General features: G+C 47.5%; 1 protein-coding gene across 1 annotated transcript in view; it reads right to left on the bottom strand.

The window, feature by feature from the left end:
* Positions 1-276: 276 nt before the first annotated feature.
* The window catches only part of EIPR1 (EARP complex and GARP complex interacting protein 1), a 568,820-nt gene continuing 545,026 nt past the window's right edge, over positions 277-24,070 (bottom strand). The window contains exon 9 of the mRNA XM_063915479.1: positions 277-599. Within this exon, the coding sequence (XP_063771549.1) occupies positions 425-599 (175 nt within the window). The 3' untranslated portion in view covers positions 277-424. The remainder of the gene's footprint in view (positions 600-24,070) is intronic.

The following is a 24,070-nucleotide window of genomic DNA, read 5'->3' as shown; positions in this document are numbered from 1 at the left end:
GGGCCCATTGTCCACAAAGACCTTATTGGGTGAATGCCACAAAAATTAGACAATATGTAGGGTTTATTCCAATGGACTTGATCCTACAAGAATACGTAAGCTCATTTTAATATACATTTTATCTAAAACATCCACCCACAATCATAATTTATGTGGGGTATTCGCCCTAGTCCTACTGTGCATATACACAAATGTATTTTATTATATTTAGGGGACATCTATTTTCTTTGAGCACAGCATGATAGTGGTGAACAGAACACCATAAAAGAGGTCAGCCACGGTACCCAGACTTGGTCATTTATTAGAAAGCTTACAATAAACAAATATAATAACACATTCCAGATGTCCATTTCTCAAGTCTACAAATTACAGGACATCAGCGGTCAGTGACATGCAACCACTTCAGCTGAAACAATTGGACAAATTACAGCAGTATGTTATATTTCAGTGCTCTTGGGACTCTGTTAATAACCAGCCTTCCATCATAACTTAAGGAAGCAAAGAGCCAGGGGTCTGCTGAAGACCATTCCACGGCATACACGCTGTCTTCGTGTTCTTCATAGGTAGCGATTATACTGTCCTGGAGAGGCTCTTTTGTTCTGAGGGAGAGAAAAAATGCAATTAGCTTTTGGAACAAAAATACAATGTCACTTATTTATTCAACGTAGTAATTGTAAGCGAAGAACAAGGGTGACAGACTCTGATCTATGACCTCAGGACATCCTGACAACTAGATATTTTATATATATTTTCTTGTATTCATGTCAAGGATTAGAAACCTGTTGCTGTCTCTGGTGCTGAAAACAATGCCAGTTAAAAGCGTACACCAAGCCTTGTGCTTTGTCCTTAACAGAGAACTAGAAGCGTGCTCATTTAGTCGCAATGCTTCCTCTCCAAAGCACTCGCTTCATTGAATTTCAGTAAATGTTAATACCTCTGAACGCTGTAATTGATGCAACACAAAACAAAGCTAAGCCTTGTCAAGTCTGATTGTATGCGCAGGCCATTGGATCAAATTATTATTTATCAACTATCAAGGTCAAATGCATTTAATAGACTTTGAAAATGTATTACACACATCAAGACTGCCTGTATGAGAGCTCAGAGAGGACGAGCAGAGTACTGTTTATTACTTTTGTTCTGTGAAAGATTTTTATCAAAAATAACCATATTTTAAAAGCTATAAAGAAAGTTGATGAGTATCATACAAATGAGCATAGGACAATAGTGTCCCTACACAATATTAAATATCTTCATACAGTTTTTAAGAGAGATCAATAGTACAGCTTGGTTAGACTCCTAATTGGATCAGCGAAACAACTGCGTGGCTACTGTACTGTGTCTTGTACTTTATTTTATCAAGTCTTAAACACTATTGAAATGAGCTATTTGTGTGAGCTAAGAATCCAAGCACATTAATCTGGGTCCTATATACTTAATACAAAGAGGCTACCAAGTTTATAGTATACTCCAAATACAATATATATATATTAACCGTGGTCACAGGCCTTTTCATGCACCCCTGTGTAATCTCAATTGTTCTAAACCTGTGTCAGCTGCTCCTTAGTAATTTATCAGCCAGTGTCAGGTGACCAGTATGCCTTTAAAAGCCATAAGATTTGTTGCAGGCATACATTAAACCAAGTGGGCATATTTGCAGTTATATTATGTGTGATACAGTTGCCAGGTTTTAATTTTTAAGGCTTTGTGATAGTGTAGGACCTGCATGAAGGTGGGGTACCTTGGCGAGCGGTTTGCAGGCTTCCGTGCATTGGCCAATTCACTAACTAAACCCCCATCATTTATTTATTGATGTTGTGAGGACAAGTGAGCTTGCTATGGTGAGTGCTGAATTTTCTATTTGTATATATATATAATAAGATTTTACTCACCGGTAAATCTATTTCTCGTAGTCCGTAGTGGATGCTGGGAACTCCGTAAGGACCATGGGGAATAGTGGCTCCGCAGGAGACTGGGCACAACTAAAGAAAGCTTTAGGACTACCTGGTGTGCACTGGCTCCTCCCTCTATGACCCTCCTCCAGACCTCAGTTAGGATACTGTGCCCGGAAGAGCTGACACAATAAGGAAAGGATTTGGAATCCCGGGTAAGACTCATACCAGCCACACCAATCACACCGTATAACTCGTGATATTATACCCAGTTAACAGTATGAAATATATCTGAGCCTCACTAACAGATGGCTCATAACAATAACCCTTTAGTTAGGCAATAACTATATACAAGTATTGCAGACAATCCGCACTTGGGACGGGCGCCCAGCATCCACTACGGACTACGAGAAATAGATTTACCGGTGAGTAAAATCTTATTTTCTCTGACGTCCTAGTGGATGCTGGGAACTCCGTAAGGACCATGGGGATTATACCAAAGCTCCCAAACGGGCGGGAGAGTGCGGATGACTCTGCAGCACCGAATGAGCAAACTCAAGGTCCTCCTCAGCCAGGGTATTAAACTTGTATACTTTTGCAAAAATGTTTGAACCCGACCAAGTAACAGCTCGGCAAAGTTGTAAAGCCGAGACCCCTCGGGCAGCCGCCCAAGAAGAGCCCACTTTCCTCGTGGAATGGGCTTTTACAGATTTAGGGTGCGGCAGTCCAGCCGCAGAATGTGCAAGTTGAATCGTGGAGCAGTTCCAGCGAGCAATAGTCTGCTTAGAAGCAGGAGCACCCAGCTTGTTGGGTACATAAAGGATAAATAGCGAGTCAGTTTTCCTGACTCCAGCCGTCCTGGAAACATATATTTTCCGGGCCCTGACTACGTCCAGTAACTTGGAGTCCTCCAAGTCCCACGTAGCCGCAGGCACCACAATAGGTTGGTTCACATGAAAAACTGATACCACCTTAGGAAGGAATTGGGAACGAGTCCTCAATTCCGCCCTATCCATATGAAAATCAGATAAGGGCTTTTGCATGACAAAACCGCCAATTCTGATACACGCCTGGCCGACGCCAAGGCAAACAGCATGACCACTTTCCACGTGAGGTATTTTAGCTCTACGGATTTAAGTGGCTCAACCCAATGCGACTTCAGGAAATCCAACACCACGTTGAGATCCCACGGTGCCACTAGAGGCACAAACGGGGGCTGAATATGTAGCACTCCCTTAACAAAAATCTGAACTTCAGGCAGTGAAGCCAGTTCTTTTTGGAAGAAAATGTACAGAGCCGAAATCTGGACCTTAACGTAACCCAATTTTAGGCCCGTAGTCACTCCTGACTGTAGGAAGTGCAGAAATCGTCCCAGTTGAAATTCCTCCGTTGGGGCCTTCCTGGCCTCACACCAAGCAACATATTTTTGCCATATGCGGTGATAATATTTTGCGATCACATCTTTCCTAGCCTTAATCAGCGTAGGAATGACTTCCTCCGGAATGCCTTTTTCCTTTAGGATCCGGTGTTCAACCGCCATGCCGTCAAACACAGCCGTGGTAAGTCTTGGAACAGGCAGGGCCCCTGCTGCAGCAGGTCCTGTCTGAGCGGCAGAGGCCATGGGTCCTCTGAGATCATTTCTTGAAGTTCCGGGTACCAAGCTCTTCTTGGCCAATCCGGAACCACGAGTATAGTTCTTACTCCTCTCCTTCTTAGTATTCTCAATACCTTGGGTATGAGAGGCAAAGGAAGGAACACATACACCGACTGGTACACCCACGGTGTTACCAGAGCGTCTACAGCTATCGCCTGAGGGTCCCTTGACCTGGCGCAATATCTTTTTAGCTTTTTGTTGAGGCGGGACGCCATCATGTCCACCTGTGGCCTTTCCCAATGGTGTATAATCATTTTGAAGACTTCTGGATGAAGTCCCCACTCTCCCGGGTGGAGGTCGTGCCTGCTGAGAAAGTCTGCTTCCCAGTTGTCCACTCCGGGAATGAACACTGCTGACAGTGCTAATACATGATTTTCCGCCCATCGGAAAATCCTTGTGGCTTCTGCCATCACCATCCTGCTTCTTGTGCCGCCCTGCTGGTTTACATGGGCGACCGCCGTGATGTTGTCTGACTGGATCAGCACCGGCTGGTGTTGAAGCAGGGTCTAGCCTGACTTAGGGCATTGTGAATGGCCCTTAGTCCCAGAATATTTATGTGTAGGGAAGTCTCCTGACTTGACCATAGTCCTTGGAAGTTTCTTCCCTGTGTGACTGCCCCCCCAGCCTCGAAGGCTGGCATCTGTGGTCACCAGGACCCAGTCCTGTATGCCGAATCTGCGGCCCTCTAGAAGATGAGCACTCTGCAGCCACCACAACAGCGACACCCTGGCCCTTGGAGACAGGGTTATCAGCCGATGCATCTGAAGATGCGACCCGGACCACTTGTCCAACAGATCCCACTGGAAGATCCTTGCATGGAACCTTCCGAATGGAATTTCTTCGTAAGAAGCTACCATCTTTCCCAGGACTCGCGTGCATTGATGCACCGACACCTGTATTTGTATTAGGAGGTCTCTGACTAGAGATGACAACTCCTTGGCCTTCTCCTCCGGGAGAAACCCTTTTTTCTGTTCTGTGTCCAGAACCATACCCAGGAACAGTAGACGCGTCGTAGGAACCAGCTGCGACTTTGGACTATTCAGAATCCAGCCGTGCTGTTGTAGCACTTCCCGAGATAGTGCTACTCCGACGAACAACTGCTCCCTGGACCTCGCCTTTATAAGGAGATCGTCCAAGTACGGGATAATTATAACTCCCTTTTTTCGAAGGAGTAACATCATTTCGGCCATTACCTTGGTAAATACCCTCGGTGCCGGGGACAGACCAACGGCAACGTCTGGAATTGGTAATGACAGTCCTGTACCACAATTTTGAGGTACTCCTGGTGAGGAGGGTAAATGGGGACATGCAGGTAAGCATCCTTGATGTCCAGTGATACCATGTAATCCCCTTCGTCCAGGCTTGCAATAACCGCCCTGAGCGATTCCATTTTGAACTTGAACCTTCGTATATAAGTGTTCAAGGATTTCAATTTTAGAATGGGTCTCACCGAACCGTCTAGTTTCAGTACCACAAACATTGTGGAATAGTAACCGCGGCCTTGTTGAAGGAGGGGTACCGTGATTATCACCTGCTGGAAGTACAGCTTGTGAATTGCCGCCAGTACTACCTCTCCTCGAGGGCAGCAGGCACGGCTGATTTGAGGTAACGGCGAGGGGGAGTCGCCCCGAAACTCCAGCTTGTATCCCTGTGATACTACTTGCAGAACCCAGGGATCCACCTGTGAGCGAGCCCACTGGTCGCTGAAGTTCCCGAGACGCACCCCCACCGCACCTGGCTCCACCTGTGGAGCCCCAGTGTCATGCGGTGGACTCAGAGGAAGCAGGGGAAGATTTTTGATCCTGGGAACTGGCTGTCTGGTGCAGCTTTTTCCCTCTTCCCTTGTCTCTGTGCAGAAAGGAAGCGCCTTTAACCCGCTTGCTTTTCTGAAGCCGAAAGGACTGTACCTTATAATACGGTGCTTTCTTAGGCTGTGAGGAAACTTGAGGTAAAAAAAATTTTCTTTTTCTTCCCAGCTGTTGCTGTGGATACGAGGTCCCAGAGACCATCCCCAAACAATACCTCACCCTTATAAGGCAGAATCTTCATGTGCCTTCTAAAGTCAGCATCGCCTGTCCACTGCCGGGTCCCTAATACCCTCCTGGCAGAATTGACATTGCATTAATTCTGGATGCCAGCCGGCAAATATCCCTCTGTGCATCCCTCATATATAAGACGACATCTTTAATATGCTCTATGGTTAGCAAATAGTATCCCTGTCCTGACAGGGTAATAGACCACGCTGCAGCAGCACTATTCATGCTGAGGCAATAGCAGGTCTCAGTATAGTACCTGAGTATGTATATACAGACTTCAGGATAGCCTCCTGCTTTTTATCAGCAGGCTCCTTCAAAGTGGCTGCATTCTAAGACGGCAGTGCCACCTTTTTTGACAAACGTGTGAGCGCCTTATCCACCCTAGGGGATATCTCCCAACGTGACCTATCCTCTGGCGGGAAAGGGTACGCCATCAGTAACTTTTTAGAAATTACCAGTTTCTTATCGGGGGAACCCACGCTTCTTCACACACTTCATTCACTCATCTGATGGGGGAACAAAACACTGTCTGCTTTTTCTCCCCAAACATAAAACCCCCTTTTTTTTTTTTGTGGTACCTGGGTTAATGTCAGAAATGTGTAACACATTTTTCATTGCCGAGATCATGCAACGGATGTTCCTAGTGGATTGTGTATATGTCTCAACCTCGTCGACACTGGAGTCAGACTCCGTGTCGACATCTGTGTCTGCCATCTGAGGTAGCGGGCGTTTTTGAGCCCCTGATGGCCTTTGAGACGCCTGGGCAGGCTCGGGCTGAGAAGCCGGCTGTCCCACAGCTGTTACGTCATCCAGCCTTTTATGTAAGGAGTTGACACTGTCGGTTAATACCTTCCACCTATCAATCCACTCTGGGGTCGGCCCCACAGGGGGCGACATCACATTTATCGGCATCTGCTCCGCCTCCACATAAGCCTCCTCATCAACCATGTCGACACAGCCGTACCGACACACCGCACACACACAGGGAATGCTCTGACTGAGGACAGGACCCCACAAAGTCCTTTGGGGAGACAGAGAGAGAGTATGCCAGCACACACCAGAGCGCTATATAATGCAGGGATTCACACTACCCACAGTGATTTTTCCCGTATAGCTGCTATAATACACAGATTTGCGCCTAAATTTAGTGCCCCCCCTCTCTTTTTAACCCTTTGAGCTTAAAAACTACAGGGGAGAGCCTGGGGAGCTGTCTTCCAGCTGCACTGTGAAGAGAAAATGGCGCCAGTGTGCTGAGGGAGATAGCCCCGCCCCTTTTCCGGCTGACTTTCTCCCGCTTTTTTATGGATTCTGGCAGGGGTATTTTTCACATATATAGCCTCTGGGACTATATATTGTGATTATTTTGCCAGCCAAGGTGTTAATATTGCTGCTCAGGGCGTTCCCCCCCAGCGCCCTGCACCCATCAGTAACCGGAGTGTGAGGTGTGCATGAGGAGCAATGGCGCACAGCTGCAGTGCTGTGCGCTACCTTGTTGAAGACCGAAGTCTTCTGCCGCCGATTTTCAGGACCATCTTCATGCTTCTGGCTCTGTAAGGGGGACGGCGGCGCGGCTCCGGGACCGGACGATCGAGGTCGGGCCCTGTGTTCGATCCCTCTGGAGCTAATGGTGTCCAGTAGCCTAAGAAGCCCAAGCTAGCTGCAAGCAGGTAGGTTCGCTTCTTCTCCCCTTAGTCCCTCGTAGCAGTGAGTCTGTTGCCAGCAGATCTCACTGAAAATAAAAAACCTAAAATATACTTTCTTTTCTAGGAGCTCAGGAGAGCCCACTAGGTGCATCCAGCTCAGCCGGGCACAAGATTCTAACTGAGGTCTGGAGGAGGGTCATAGAGGGAGGAGCCAGTGCACACCAGGTAGTCCTAAAGCTTTCTTTAGTTGTGCCCAGTCTCCTGCGGAGCCGCTATTCCCCATGGTCCTTACGGAGTTCCCAGCATCCACTAGGACGTCAGAGAAAGATAGATATATATATATATATATATATATATCTATATCCCTAGGGATGTCATACTGTACATATCGGTGTATCAGGACGAAATGCATTGGATGTGCTTTATGAGGTTTCCTTCTCATTTTTAATTTTGAGTACTGAAGGTCACTTTTAGAGTTTTGTGATGATGCGCTGCTAAGTATTCTGATTCAGACAATCCATAATTTATATTTTTCTATATTCTCATGCGTGTGTTCGGACTGTGTTGTTTTGAAATTGTTGCACAAGGAGGCGCCCATTGCGTTTAGTATTTTAGACCTTCTCATCTACAATGAGCGCACAGGCCGAGCTGGTCCTCTCACAGAGTGGAGGATTGGTGCATTTCATTCGTGGACTGAGCTATATTCACTAGCGGCACAGTTTTGTATGGTGCGGCCTCTGCCTGCAATTTGTATATGGGTTATGTAGTTGTGACAAGCTGTCCATCTTGGTAAGGATTGTATAGAATCAAAAAAAGGTCTACTTGTTGTGGCACATATTCGTATGGAATAAATGACCTTTGCATTTGATGTGGAGAGTGCCTTCTCTTCCAAATATTTGGATTTGAACTCCTATTTGGGTTACTAGTGTTTTCCCTTGTTGTGCAACCCACCTGTTGGATTCATATGAACATGTGAGAGCGGATATTACCACTATGTGTTTATATTATATAGATATATATCAGTTACCAGGTGTATAATTCTGAGTGATAGAGAAGGTCTTGCAGAAAAACAGGGTCCTTTGTCGAGGGTTGCGAGCTTTAAATGCATTAAATGTATGTGTGTGTGCATTAAATGTGTATGTGAACAATAAAATGCACACACACATGCACAAGTTTCATTGTGCTTCATATAAAGCTGCCTATTCATCAATGCTTGAAGAGGGATAAAGTGGAGAAAGATAAAGTACCAACTAATCAGCTCCTAAATGCCATGCTACCGGCTGTGTTTGAAAAATGACAGTTAGGAGCTGATTGGCTGGTACTTTATCTCTCTCCAAGCGATGATGCATCCCGCCTACAGACTTAGTCGCATACAGATATACAAGTGTTGCACGTCAAATTAATCAGCACAGCCTCCTGGTGCGTCCTGTCAAAGTCGAAAAATATTGTAAATGCATACACCATGTACTAACCCCATGCACATGCCCGCTGCGCGTGCACTCAGTCCGCCGTGCGTGCACATATCCGCAATTTGCGTAGGATCGCTCCTGCGATCATGCGCGTCGTATGGGTATTTACGGCGGAGTTTGTGAGCGCGTAGAGGGTTATTAGAACATTACATATTTAACCCAAATAGTGCATTTTGTACACATAGTTCCCCTACACCACATCAGCGAGTATTAACAGTTTAAACAGTTCCAGGACTAAGGGATTCACCTTTGCATGATAGGAGGGGTCAGATAAAGGCTATAAGGTAATGTCTAGTATCCAACTGTAGGGTATTTTAAGGGTAACATTCCGGTATTGGTTAGAGAAAGATCGCATGTTCCAGCGTATAGTTATGTGCAAAAGTAGAATATAGATATTAACTGTATTTACTGTATATTATGTATGCGGCGGGAATCCAGAGGATACCACTCACAAGAGCAGTTGAGAAAGACATAGCCCACCTTTTCAAATCAACCTATGACCTCTCCTGTCATGTAAAGACACAGCTCTGTGTCCAATGGACAATGAGATTACAGTGACCATTGTATTGTGTATGTAAGTTGTGTATAAAAAGCCCATTGTTGCCTGGCCGGTCAGAAGACTCTGAACGCTTTCTACCTGACAAGCGGAGGACCGTCCGGGTTGCGCTTGCGAACATTCTCACGTATGTACATTCTCTGTAGCCATTACTCTGTTTTAGATTTATCTTGTTAGCCTGTAGTGTATGATTTGTACTGTTTTACCTTTTGAAATAATCCACCGTGGCCTTAGAACCCTGTGGTTTCAACTACAAATCGGTGTTGTGTCCTCACTTTCCTGCAAGGGTTTAAAAGCATATTTAACTGTGTTAGGTTTATAAGTATTGATAAGGTGTACGCACTGCGGGTACTTTATACCGTCAGCCCTACTTAAGGTTTAAGGTATAACATCGTTGCAGTACTTTGCTGCTAAGGGTTTAAAGTGTAATCATATCATTGCATTGTATCACTAACAAGGTTTAAAGGTTATCAATTGTGTGTGCGTGCGCTGTGCGTACTCTGTACGCTCAGCGCGGCGTGTGTACGCCAAGTACGTACCACGTACAGGACTCTGTACGCAAATAGCGTACAAAGTGCGTAGCACGTGTATTCAGTCTAACGGCCATAGCGGCTCCACGGAAAAAGTGTATCTAGAAGTATAGCTTTATGGTTTAAGATAATATCAACATTATCAGTCCTATTGGCAAAAATAGACGCTGGCACTAACAGAGTTGCAAGGGACCTGTCAGCTCAGTCACACCAGGCATTTCCCAATGTGTGGCGTATTGCGGCTAGATGTAGGAGAACACATCTGTATATATTATATAAATATACAGATGTGGCTGCCGTCATCTTTGCTGCTAGCCACAGCAATGACGAGGGTTACATGGGATTGCATGGGTGCGTACACTCCTGTGAATGAGTAGCGCGTGGGTGCAGTTAGTCGATATCTTGGAGCAGCTGCATGTGTGACCTGCTAAGCTGGCGACGACCGCAGCTGTATACACAAAAACCAGGGCATTATATGTATGGAGCTTGTGTGCGTGGGTTTCCTCCAGATGCTCCGGTTTTCTTCCAGCCTCCAAAAATATACTGAGACGATAAATGTCTGTAAGTTCCAATGGGACAGGGAGTAATGTGAAATCATTACATTAGGAGTATAAATTAGTGTAAAAACTGCTCAGTTTACACCCATAAACCAAGCTAAAAGTACATAAAGAACATTGACATAATAAAAGTACCACTACGCAGGCATGTTATTGCCGTGCAGCTGTCACAAAATGGCTGTGCAGCCATTTTGAGAAAGTTGAAGTGGTGTGCAAACAGCAGCTGAAAAAAAGTCAGTACGGTAAACTTACAATATACCATTCCACATTTTCTTTTGGCTTTTAGCATTATAGTTAAATGCGCATGTTTAATACAGTGTGAAATTGTTTCAAATGCTTTGTCTCCAATTCCATCCTCTGAAAGCATTTGTAGAAACATTTTGGTTATCAGGTTTTAGAATGGCTTAGAGCAGTTTTGATACGGAAGCCCTGTGTATTAGGCATGTTGCTATATACACGCTGTGTATTACTCTCTTACCTACAGCAAATCTACGTCTCTCTTGTCATCAGCAAAGATTTAATCTGTTCAAAGGAAGCTTTATCCAAACCCCTTACCTGTCAGGATTTACCTCATGGATTTACCTCAGGATTTACCTCAGGATTTACATTTACTAGGCTTAATATCAAATGTCTTGCATTTAAACAGCAAATATAAAGATGAGAACAATGTCATGCTTTACACTATTACACAGCAACTATAACCACCCAAAAAGCAGATATTATTTTCTTTAATCGCCATCTCTATACCAAGCAAACCAGAGTCATTTTAGGGACTTCCAGTGCTGGCAGTTACTGGGGTGTATCTAACAAACCTAATACTCCATTTCATACTGAACACCATGAAACTACAAAGTTATGCAGGGGTTGGGTATGAAATGCTGGCGATCGGGATGCCAGCGGTCACCTGACGGACCGCGGCATCCCGACAGTGAGAATGCCGACACCGGACGGGGGTAATTATTATACCTTCCCCCAGTGCTGTAACTAGACATTTTAGCACTGTGTGCAAGAAACAACATCGGCACCCCCTCTTATTTAAAATAGGGCCAGTGCGCGTCGTAGATGCGCGCCAAAAATACAGGGGCGTGGCTTCATGGGAAAGAGGTGTGGCCACAAAATAATACCAATTCATAATACGGTGCACAGTAGTCTCCATTATTCAAATTATGCCGCACAGTAGTGCCACTACACCAGATAGAGACCCTTTTACACATTACGGCAGGCAAAGTCCCCGTTTACACATTACGGCAGGTAAAGACTTCTTTTACATATTACGGCAGGCAGAGTCCCCCTTTTTACACATTACGGCAGGCAGTGCCATAACTAGACCTTTTGGTACCTTGTGCCAGAAAGAGAATTGGTGCCCCCTTCCCCATATACAAAACAGGGAAATCGCGTGCTGCTGGGGAAAGGGCGTGGCCACAAAAAAGTACCAATTCACATTACACTATACAGTAGACCCCCCTATTATAAAATATATGTACTTTAAAGCCCCATATATAAAGTATAATAAGAATTTACTTACCGATAATTCTATTTCTCATAGTCCGTAGTGGATGCTGGGACTCCGTCAGGACCATGGGGAATAGCGGGCTCCGCAGGAGACAGGGCACATCTAAAAAAAAGCTTTTAGGTCACATGGTGCGTACTGGCTCCTCCCCCTATGACCCTCCTCCAAGCCTCAGTTAGGTACTGTGCCCGGACGAGTGTACACAATAAGGAAGGATCTTGAATCCCGGGTAAGACTCATACCAGCCACACCAATCACACCGTACAACTTGTGATCTGAACCCAGTTAACAGTATGATAACACAAACGAAGTAGCCTCTGAACAGATGGCTCACAACAACAGTAATAACCCGATTTTTGTAACAATAACTATGTACAAGCATTGCAGACAATCCGCACTTGGGATGGGCGCCCAGCATCCACTACGGACTATGAGAAATAGAATTATCGGTAAGTAAATTCTTATTTTCTCTAACGTCCTAGTGGATGCTGGGACTCCGTCAGGACCATGGGGATTATACCAAAGCTCCCAAACGGGCGGGAGAGTGCGGATGACTCTGCAGCACCGAATGAGAGAACTCCAGGTCCTCTTTAGCCAGAGTATCAAATTTGTAAAATTTTACAAACGTGTTCTCCCCTGACCACGTAGCTGCTCGGCAAAGTTGTAATGCCGAGACTCCTCGGGCAGCCGCCCAGGATGAGCCCACTTTCCTTGTGGAATGGGCCTTTACAGATTTAGGCTGTGGCAGGCCTGCCACAGAATGTGCAAGTTGGATTGTACTACATATCCAACGTGCAATCGTCTGTTTAGACGCAGGAGCACCCAACTTGTTGGGTGCATACAATGTAAACAACGAGTCAGATTTTCTGACTCCAGCTGTCCTTGAAATATATATTTTTAATGCTCTGACAACGTCCAGTAACTTGGAGTCCTCCAAGTCGCTAGTAGCCGCAGGCACCACAATAGGCTGGTTCAAGTGAAATGCCGAAACCACCTTAGGGAGAAATTGAGGACGTGTCCTCAATTCTGCCCTGTCCGAATGGAATATCAGATATGGGCTTTTGTATGACAAAGCTGCCAACTCCGAAACTCTCCTGGCTGAAGCCAGGGCCAACAGCATGGTTACCTTCCATGTAAGGTATTTTAAATCTACCGATTTTAAAGGCTCAAACCAATGAGATTTGAGAAATTTTAGAACCACGTTCAAATCCCACGGTGCCACTGGAGGCACTATTGGGGGTTGTATATGTAGTACACCTTTGACAAAAGTTTGTACTTCAGGCACTGACGCCAATTCCTTCTGGAAGAAAATTGATAAGGCCGAAATTTGAACTTTAATGGACCCCAATTTGAGGCCCATAGACAATCCTGCTTGCAGGAAATGTAAGAATCGACCCAATTGAAATTCTTTCGTTGGAGCCTTCTTGGCCTCACACCACGCAACATATTTTCTCCAAATGCGGTGATAATGTTGTGCGGTCACTTCTTTCCTGGCTTTAATTAAAGTAGGAATAACTTCCTCAGGAATGCCCTTCTCTTTTAGAATCCGGCGTTCAACCGCCATGCCGTCAAACGCAGCCGCGGTAAGTCTTGGAACATACAAGGTCCCTGCTGAAGCAGATCCCTTCTTAGAGGTAGAGGCCACGGATCCTCCGTGAGCATCTCTTGAAGTTCCGGATACCAAGTTCTTCTTAGCCAGTCCGGAGCTACCAGTATTGTTCTTACTCCTCTTTTCCGTATAATTCTCAGTACCTTTGGTATGAGAGGCAGAGGAGGGAACACATACACTGACTGGTACACCCACGGTGTTACCAGAGCGTCCACAGCTATTGCCTGAGGGTCTCTTGACCTGGCGCAATACCTGTCCAATTTTTTGTTGAGGCGAGACGCCATCATGTCCACCTTTGGTTTTTCCCAACGGTTCACAATCATGTGGAAAACTTCTGGATGAAGTCCCCACTCTCCCGGGTGAAGGTCGTGTCTGCTGAGGAAATCTGCTTCCCAGTTGTCCACTCCCGGGATGAACACTGCTGACAGTGCTACGACATGATTCTCCGCCCAGCGCAGAATCTTTGCAGCTTCTGCCATTGCACTCCTGCTTCTCGTGCCGCCTTGTCGGTTTACGTGGGCGACTGCCGTGATGTTGTCGGACTGGATCAACACCGGCTGACCCTGAAGCAGCGATTTTGCCAGGCTTAGAGCATTGTAGATCGCTTTTAGCTCCAGTATATTTATGTGAAGAGACGTCTCCAGGTTTGACCACACGCCCTGGAAGTTTCTTCCCTTTGTGACTGCTCCCCAACCTCGTAGGCTGGCATCCGTAGTCACCAGGACCCAGTCCTGTATGCCGAATCTGCGGCCCACTAACAGATGGGCAGTCTGCAACCACCACAGGAGAGACAACCTTGTTCTCGGTGACAGTGTTATCCGCTGATGCATGTGCAGATGCGATCCGGACCATTTGTCCAGCAGATCCCACTGAAATGTTCGTGCATGGAATCTGCCGAATGGAATCGCTTCGTACGAAGCCACCATCTTTCCCAGGACTCTTGTGCATTGATGTACTGACACAGTTCCTGGTTTTAGGAGGTTCTTGACAAGTTCGGATAACTCCCTTGCTTTCTCTTCCGGGAGAAATACCTTTTTCTGAACCGTGTCCAGAATCATGCCCAGGAACAGCAGATGTGTTGTCGGGGTCAATTGAGATTTTGGAAGATTTAGAATCCACCCGTGTTGCTGAAGCACTACTTGTGTTAGCGCTACACCGACTTCCAGCTGTTCTCTGGCCTTTGCCCTTATCAGGAGATCGTCCAAGTAAGGGATAATTAATACGCCTTTTCTTCGTAGAAGAACCATCATTTCGGTCATTACCTTGGTAAAGACCCGAGGGGCCGTGGACAACCCAAACGGCAGCGTTTGAAACTGATAATGACAGTCTTGTATCACGAACCTGAGATACCCTTGGTGTGAGGGGTAAATCGGGACATGTAGATAAGCATCTTTTATGTCCAAGGACACCATGAAGTCTCCTTCTTCCAGATTCGCTATCACTGCTCTGAGTGACTCCATCTTGAACTTGAATTTCTTTATGTACAGGTTCAAGGATTTCAGATTTAGAATAGGCCTTACCGAACCGTCCGGTTTCGGTACCACAAATAGTGTGGAATAATACCCCTTTCCCTGTTGTAGGAGGGGTACCTTGACTATCACCTGCTGAGAATACAGCTTGTGAATGGCTTCCAAAACCGACGTCCTTTCTGAGGGAGACGTTGGTAAAGCAGACTTTAGGAACCGGCGAGGGGGAGACCTTTCGAACTCCAGCATGTAACCCTGAGATACTATCTGCAGGACCCACGGGTCCACTTGTGAGTGAACCCATTGATTGCTGAAAATCTTGAGTCGACCCCCCACCGTTCCTGAGTCCGCTTGTAAAGCCCCAGCGTCATGCTGATGGCTTTGTAGAAGCCGGGGCGGGCTTCTGTTCCTGGGCAGGGGCTGCTTGCTGCCCTTTCTTACCCTTTCCTCTGCCTCGCGGCAGATAAGACTGTCCTTTTGGTCGCTTTTTATAGGAGCGAAAGGACTGCGGCTGAAAAGACGGTGTCTTTTTCTGTTGGGAGGGGGTCTGAGGTAAAAAAGTGGATTTGCCGGCAGTTGCCATGGCCACCAGGTCCGAAAGACCAACCCCAAACAATTCCTCTCCTTTATATGGCAATACTTCCATATGCCTCTTGGAATCCGCATCACCTGACCACTGTCGCGTCCATAAACTTCTTCTGGCAGATATGGACATCGCGCTTACTCTTGATGCTAGAGTACAAACATCCCTCTGAGCATCTCGCATATAAAGGAAAGCATCCTTTAATTGCTCTAGAGTCAATAAAATACTGTCCCTATCCAGGGTATCAATATTTTCAGTCAGAGAATCCAACCACACTACCCCAGCACTGCACATCCAGGCTGAGGCTATTGCCGGTCGCAGTATAACACCAGTATGTGTGTATATACTCTTCAGTGTAGTTTCCAGCCTCCTATCTGCTGGATCCTTGAGGGCGGCCGTATCAGGAGACGGCAACGCCACTTGCTTTGATAAACGTGTGAGCGCCTTATCCACCCTAGGGGGTGTTTCCCAGCGCGCCCTAACCTCTGGTGGGAAAGGGTATAATGCCAATAACTTCTTGGAAATTAGCAGTTTTCTATCGGGGTTAACCCACGCTTCATCACACACGTCATTCAATTCCTCTGATTCTGGAAAAAATACAGGTAGTTTTTTCACCCCCCACATAATACCCCTTTTTGAGGTACCAGCAGTATCAGAGATCTGCAAAGCCTCCTTCATTGCCGTGATCATATAACGTGTGGCCCTATTGGAAAATACGTTTGTTTCTTCACCGTCGACACTAGATTCATCTGTGTCGGTACCCGTGTCGACTGACTGAGGTAAAGGACGTTTTACAGCCCCTGACGGTGTCTGAGACGCCTGAACCGGTACTAACTGGTTTGCCGGGCGTCTTATTTCGTCAACTGACTTTTGTAATGTGCTGACATTATCACGTAATTCCATAACTAAAGCCATCCATTCCGGTGTCGACTCCCTAGGGGGTGACATTACCATCATCGGCAATTGCTCTGCCTCCACACCAACATCGTCCTCATACATGTCGACACACACGTACCGACACACAGCAGCCACACAGGGAATGCTCTAATCGAAGACAGGACCCCCTAGCCCTTTGGGGAGACAGAGGGAGAGTTTGCCAGCACACACCAAAAGCGCTATAAATGTATATAAACAACCCTAGAAGGTGTTGTTTACTATATATGCGCTCTTAATATATAAATATCGCCAATTTATGCCCCCCTTCTCTTTGTTACCCTGTTTCTGTAGTGCAGTGCAGGGGAGAGACCTGGGAGCCTTCCTCACCAGCGGAGCTGAGCAGGAAAATGGCGCCGAGTGCTGAGGAGAATAAGCTCCGCCCCTTTTTCGGCGGGCTTTTCCCCGGTTTTTAAGAAACTGGCCTGGGTTAAAATACATACATATAGCCTTAATGGCTATATGTGATGTATTTATTTTGCCACTAAAGGTAATTATATTGCTGCCCAGGGCGCCCCCAGCAGCGCCCTGCACCCTCCGTGACTGAGTCAGTGAGCCGTGTGACAACAATGGCGCACAGCTGCCGTGCTGTGCGCTACCTTCAAGAAGACTGAGGAGTCTTCTGCCGCCTGCTTTCCGGACCTCCGTTCTGCCGTCTCTTCAGCGTCTGTAAGGGGGATCGGCGGCGCGGCTCCGGGACGAACCCCAGGCTGACCTGTGTTCCGACTCCCTCTGGAGCTAAGTGTCCAGTAGCCTAAGACTCCAATCCATCCTGCACGCAGGTGAGTTGGAAATCTCTCCCCTAAGTCCCTCGATGCAGTGATCCTGTTGCCAGCAGGAATCACTGAGATTGAAACCTAAAAAAAAACTTTTCTAAACAGCTCTTTAGGAGAGCCACCTAGATTGCACCCTCTCGGACGGGCACAAAAACCTAACTGAGGCTTGGAGGAGGGTCATAGGGGGAGGAGCCAGTACGCACCATGTGACCTAAAAGCTTTTTTTTAGATGTGCCCTGTCTCCTGCGGAGCCCGCTATTCCCCATGGTCCTGACGGAGTCCCAGCATCCACTAGGACGTTAGAGAAATGTATATGTAATGCGCCGAATGGTCTTAGTACCAGTGTAGAGAAGAGAGAGGGAGTAAGAGAGAGGTGGAGAGGAAGAAAGAGAGGTGTAGGGGAACAGAGAGAGAGAGACGAAGAGATGGAGGGAAAGATAAATAGGCAGGGAGACAGAAGGAGAGAAAGAGAGATAGAGAGATGGAGGGAGAGAGGGAGGGAGGGGCAGAGAGAGGGGGAGGCGGGGGAGAGAGGGAGAGAGAGAGGGGAGACGGGGATCAAAAGAGAGGGGAGAGAGGGAGCGAGAGAGAGGAGCTGGAGAGAAAGGGGACGTGGGGAGAGGAGGAAGGAGGGGATGAGGAAGAGTTAGGGAGAGAAAGGGGGGAGATGGAGGGAGGAAGAAAAAGAGAGGAAGGAGGGAGGTTGAGAAAGAGAGGGGAGGGAGAGATGGAGGAGGAGAGGAAGAGGGAGAAGGGCCTGAGAGAGAGGGCAGAGAGAGAGATGGTTGAGGGAGAAAGGGCTGAAAGAGAAAGAGGGCGTGATATTGAGAGGGCAGAGAGAGAGAGAGAGAGAGGTGTGGTTTGAGGGGGGGGGGGGGGCAGAGGGAGGGAGAAAGAGACCTGATGGAGAGAGAGAGGGGCTGAGCAGCACTTGTCACTTCTACTACACTTGTATTGCTTTTTTCCTGCCTGGCCTGACATCGGTGGCATGGGCAATCAGCGGCTGCTGCTGTGGTGCCAGAAACGGTCAGGGTATGTTTGAGTGGGTGCGTAGAATATAAGTAGGAAGAGAGCGGCCCCTCTTTATACACTCAAAACACTGCCGTTCAGGGCGCCCCCCCTGCACCCTGCACCCAAGTAAAACGTTGGTGTGTGGGAGCACCTTTATGCCCGGCGGTATCGCGTGCGGCGCCGGGGATGTATAAATAAACTATGCAGCCCAGGGCGCCCCCCTCCCTCCCGGCGCCCTGCACCCATGGAGCTGGCGTCCAGGGAGAAACGGCGCGTAACGCTTGAACATGCTGGCGGGGTCCAGGGCACGGAGCCTCGGCATCACCAGACTGATCTCAACAGCCCATCAACTTCTAATATGCTGCCCAGGGCGCTCCCCCCCCCCCTGCATCCGTGGGAGCTGGCTGCGGGGAGAAATGGCGCGCAGCGCGCTGTTATATGCTGGTGGGGGTAGGAGAGACAGTGCCCCAGCACCGATATGCTTTCATGCCAGCCTTAAAAGAAAACAGTAACCTGCTGCCCAGGGCGCTCCCCCCCAGCGCCCTGCACCCTGTGAGTGCGTTGGTGTGTGGGAGCATGGAGTGTAGCACGATCTGTTACCTCCGTTACTGAAGTCTTCTGCCGTCACTGAAGTCTTCTGTTCTTCACATACTCACCCGACTTCTTTCTTCTGGCTTCTGTGAGGGGATGGACGGCGTGGCTTCGGGAACAAGCTGCTAAGCGCACCAAGTGATCGAACCCTCTGGAGCTAATGGTGTCCAGTAGCCGAGAAGCAGAGCCTTTAAACTAAGAAGTAGGTCCTGCTTCCCTCCCCTCACTCCCACGCTGCAGGGAGCCTGTAGCCAGCAGGTCTGCCTGAAAATAAAAAACCTAACAAAGTCTTTCAGAGAAACTCAGGAGAGCTCCCCTAGTGTGTGACCCATCACTCCTGGGCACAAAGTCTAACTGAGGTCTGGAGGAGGGGCATAGAGGGAGGAGTCAGTTCACACCCAGTTTAAGTCTTTATAGTGTGCCCAAGCTCCTGCGGATCCATCTGTACCCCATGGTCCTTTTGGAGTCCCCAGCATCCTCTAGGACGTATGAGAAATACCCCTTTCACATCTCCAATGCCGGATCCCACCCAGGAATTGGAAACGGGTCATCCCAGGTGGGATCCGGCATTGGAGCCTCAGCGCTAGCATAGCAGCAAGGGGCGGAGCCGGAAGCGGGGGCTGGGGTGGAGGCGGGGCTGGGAGATGAGCTCATCTTCGCTCCACCTCTGCCTATGTAGTAAACAGGTCCCGGGTCGCATCGACCCGGGAACCCGTTTACACTGCTACTGTCACGGTATTCAACCTGGGAATAACCCTTCTTATTACCCAGGTTGAATTACCGGGTCGGGCGACCCGGGAATTCTCCAAGGCCCCTTTCACATCGCACACTGACCCGTGTCGACGCGGCAATATGACGGGTCGATACCGGGTTATTTTTGCGATGTGAAAGGGGTAATAGTAATTGACCATTAGTTACTCATTCAATCTATGAACCAAATTGAATTGATGCCTGGGTTCAATTAGACTAAACACAATCAGGTTCGATCCCTGTTGAATCTAAACATCACTAAACTAGAACCTTTCCAGCAATTTGAAGTCACAAGGTCTCAACAAGCAGCACAGTATGCCATGATCAGATCAAAAGAAATTCCTAAATATTTGAGAAAGTTATTGAAATATATAAAAGTCTGGAAAGGGTTACAAAGCAATTTCTAAAGCTCTGGGACACCAACAAACCATTGTGAGATCTATTATCTCCAAATGAAGAAAACTTGGAACATTGGTGAATCTTATCACGAGTGGCCAACCTACCAAATTTCTTTCAAGTGCACACTGACGACTCATCCATAAAGTCACAAAAGAACCTAGACAAACATCTAAAGAACTGCAGACCTTGCTCGCTACAGTTAATATTAGTGTTCATGATTCCACCATAACAAATAGACTGGACAAAAACGATATGCATGGGAGAGTTGCAAGGCGAAAACCAATGCTTACCTATAGGAACATAAAGGCGTGTGTTATTTTTGCAAAAATAAAATAAAAATATAGGCTTTTAATTACCTACCGGTAAATCCTTTTCTCGTAGTCCGTAGGGGATACCAGTAATCCCCTTTAGTACCATGGGGTATAGACGGAACCACTTGGAGGCATGGGCACTATAGAAGATTGATAACGTGTGCTGGCTCCTCCCTCTATGCCCCTCCTACCAGACTCAGTCTAGGAAACTGTGCCCAAGGAGACGGACGTACTTTGACAGAAGGATATAGTTAAGGAAAGTAATGATATTTTGAACCAGCACACACAACAAGAGGGAAGCCATGCTAACCAAACTTGAAAACCAGAACAGCAACAGCTGAACCAAACAACAGTAGTTAAATAAGTAACTGTGCAGGAAAAACAAAGCACCGGGCGGGCGCCCAATATCCCCTACATACTACGAGAAAAGGATTTACTGGTAGGTAATTAAAATCCTTATTTCTCTTACGTCCTAGGGGATACTGGGAATCCATTTAGTTCCATGGGGAAGTATCAACGCTCCAAAACCGGGTGGGAGAGTGCTGTGGTTTCTGCAGAACTGACTAACCAAACTGAATGTCCTCAGAGGCTAAGGTATCAAACTTGTAAAACTTGAAGCTGACCAAGTAGCTGCTCGGCATAGCTGTAAAGCCGAGACACCCCAGGCAGCCGCCCACAAGGAACCCACCGACCTAGTAGAGTGGGCCTGTATAGATTTAGGAATCGGCAAGCCTGCCGTGGAATAAGCATGCTAGATAGTGAGCCTGATCCAGCGATCAATCAACTGCTTTGAAGCTTGACACACAATCTTGTTGGCATCACATAAAATGAACAGCGAGTCGGATTTCCTGTGACGAGCAGTTCGCTTTACATAAACCTTCAAAGCCCTTACAACGTCCAAGGACGTTGAAGTAGAAGAGGTGTCAGTAACAACCGGGACCACAATTGGCTGGTTGATGTGAAACGCCAACACCACCTCAGGAAGGAATTGCTGACGAGTCCTGAGTTCCGCTCTGTCCTCATGGAAAATCAAGTAGGGGCTCTTGTGAGACAACGGCCCCAGCTACGAAACGCGTCTTGCCGAAGCCAAGGCCAACAGTGTGACCGTCTTCCACGTAAGATAATTTGTAACGGTTCAAACCAGTCCGATTGGAGGAATATCAGAACCAAATTGAGATCCCAAGGTACCGTGGGAAGCACAAAGGGAGGGTGGATGTGAAGAACACCTTTCAAGAACGTCTGGACCTCAGGGAGAGAAGCCAATTGTTTCTGAAAGAAAATAGACAATCTGAACTTTTATGGAGCCTAGCCGTAGGCCCACGTCAACTCCCGACTGCAGAAAAAGCAAGAAACGTCCCAGATGAAATTCCACCGTAGAATATTGTCTGCTCTCACACCAAGAGACATATTACTTCCAGATACAATGGTAATATTTTGACGTTACCTCTTTCCTGGCTTGGATCATTGTCGGGATGACCATGTCAGGAATCCCTCTCCTGGCTACAATCAGCCGTTTAACTTCCATGCCGTCAAACGTAGCCATGGTAAGTCTTGATAGACAAATGGACCCTGTTGCAGAAGATCCTACCGAAGAGGCAGAGGCCACGGATCTTCGATTAGCATCTCGATAAGATCCGCATACCAGGCCCTTCGCGGCCAGTCCTGGAGCAATGAGAATCGCTTGAACGCTTTCCCTTTTTATTCTTGAGAACTCCTGGAATCAGAGGAATGGGAGGAAACACGTACACCAGCTGGTAAACCCACGGAGTTGTCAGGGCGTCGACCGCTACAGCTTGTGGGTCCCTCGACCTGGAACAATACCGCCTGTGCTTCTGGTTGAGAGGCCATCATGTCGATTTGTGGGTAACACCACCGACGCATCCACCACTGGAACACCTCCGGGTGGAAGCCCATTACCCCGGGTGCAGGTCGTGTCTGCTGAGGAAGTCCCCTTCCCAGTTGTCAACTCCCGGAATGTAGATAGCCGACAATGCCACGGCATGTTTTTCCGCCCAGAGGAGAATTCTTGAAACCTCTGACATTGCGGCCCTGCATTTCGTTCCGCCCTGTCGGTTGCTGTAAGACACCGCTGTCACATTGTCCGACTGAACTTGAATGCCCTGATTCTGAAGAAGAGATGAGGCCTGCAGAAGGGCGTTGTAGACAGCCCTGGGTTCCAGGATTCTTATTGGAAGAACGATTTCCTGACTTGACCATCTTCCTTGAAACTGCACCCCCTGGGTGACTGCACCCAAACCACTGAGGCTTGCGTCTGTGGGTAGCAGAATCCAATTCTGAATCCTGAACCATTGTCCTTCCACTAGGTGAGAAGTTTGTAGCCACCACAGGAGGGAGATCCTGGCTTTTGGCGACAGACGAATCCCCTGATAAATGTGAAGATGCGAGCCGGACCATTTGTCCAACAGATCCAGCTGGAAGGCCCTCGCATGAAACTTTCTGTACGGAATTGCTTCGTAAGAAGCCACCATTTTCCCCAGAAGGCAGATGCACAGATGTACTGAGATTCAGGTCGGCTTCAAGACAGCACGAACCATCGACTGGATCACCATTGCCTTTTCCAAGGGAAGGAACTCTCTCTGAGACTCTGTGTCCAGTATCATTCCTAGGAAATTAATCTTCTACGTTGGTTCTAGGTGACATTTTGGTAGGTTCAGAATCCACCCTTGAACCAGGAGTAATCTGGTCGTTAGACCAATGTTCTCCAACAACTGCTCCCTGGATGCAGCCTTTATCAGAAGATCGTCAAGGTAAGGAATTACGTTTACTCCCTGTCTGCGGAGCAACATCATCATCTCTGCCATAACTTTGGTGAACACCCTCGGTGCCGTGGAAAAACCAAATGGCAGGGCCTGAAACTGGTAGTGACAGTCCTGCAGTGCAAACCATAGATAAGCCTGATGAGGCGGCCAGATCGGAATGTGAAGGTACGCATCCTTGACATCCAGAGACGCTAGGAATTCCCCCTCTTCCAGACCTTAGATCACTGCTCTCAGAGACTCCATCTTGAAAAAGCGTAAGTACGGGTTCAATGATTTGGGATTCATAATCCGTCTTACTGAACCATACGGTTTCGGAACTACAAACAAGCTGGAATAGTATCCCCTGTTTTGTAGATGGGGTGGAACTGGAACAATGACCTGGGTTTTTAACAGTTTTTGAATGGCTTCTTGTAAGTTTACTTTTGCTTCTTGTGAAACTGGTAAGCTTGATTTGAAGATTCTGTGAGGTGGGAGATTCTGGAACTCCAGCCTGTAGCCCTGTGATATAAGGTCTATGACCCAGGGATTATGGCAAGATCTTGTCCAGGTGTGACTGAAGAATTGTATCGGCCTCCCACCTGCCTGTCTCCCAGGCACTGCGGTCCACCGTCATGCGGAAAGTTTTGAGGAAGCAGAGCCTGAGCTCTGTTTCTGTGAACCAGCAGTTGCTGGTTTGCGCGGTTTACCTCTAGCACCTCTGGCGGCGGTAGAAGAACCTCTGGCCATGCCCCTAAACTTGGCAGTCTGAAAAGACTGTAAATTGGGTCCTGAGTAGGCCTTCCTGGCTGGCGGAGCTGCAGAAAGGTAAATAAGTGGACTTACCCGCAGTAGCTCGTGAGATCCACTTGTCGAGTTCATCAACAAATAAGGCCTCCCCTGTGAACGGCAGGCCTTCCACACCTTTTTTGGAATCTGCGTCAGCAGTCCACTGACGTAGCCATAATCCTCTGTGTGCCGACACTGCCATAGCTGTAGTGAGTGCATTGAGCAAACCTACAGTATTTCTTTAATGGT

The sequence above is a fragment of the Pseudophryne corroboree genome, chromosome 4, assembly GCF_028390025.1.
Source record: "Pseudophryne corroboree isolate aPseCor3 chromosome 4, aPseCor3.hap2, whole genome shotgun sequence".
Taxonomy (NCBI): domain Eukaryota; kingdom Metazoa; phylum Chordata; class Amphibia; order Anura; family Myobatrachidae; genus Pseudophryne; species Pseudophryne corroboree.
Note: the sequence above shows the minus strand (reverse complement) of the source record. Positions and strands in the feature narration are given on the sequence as shown.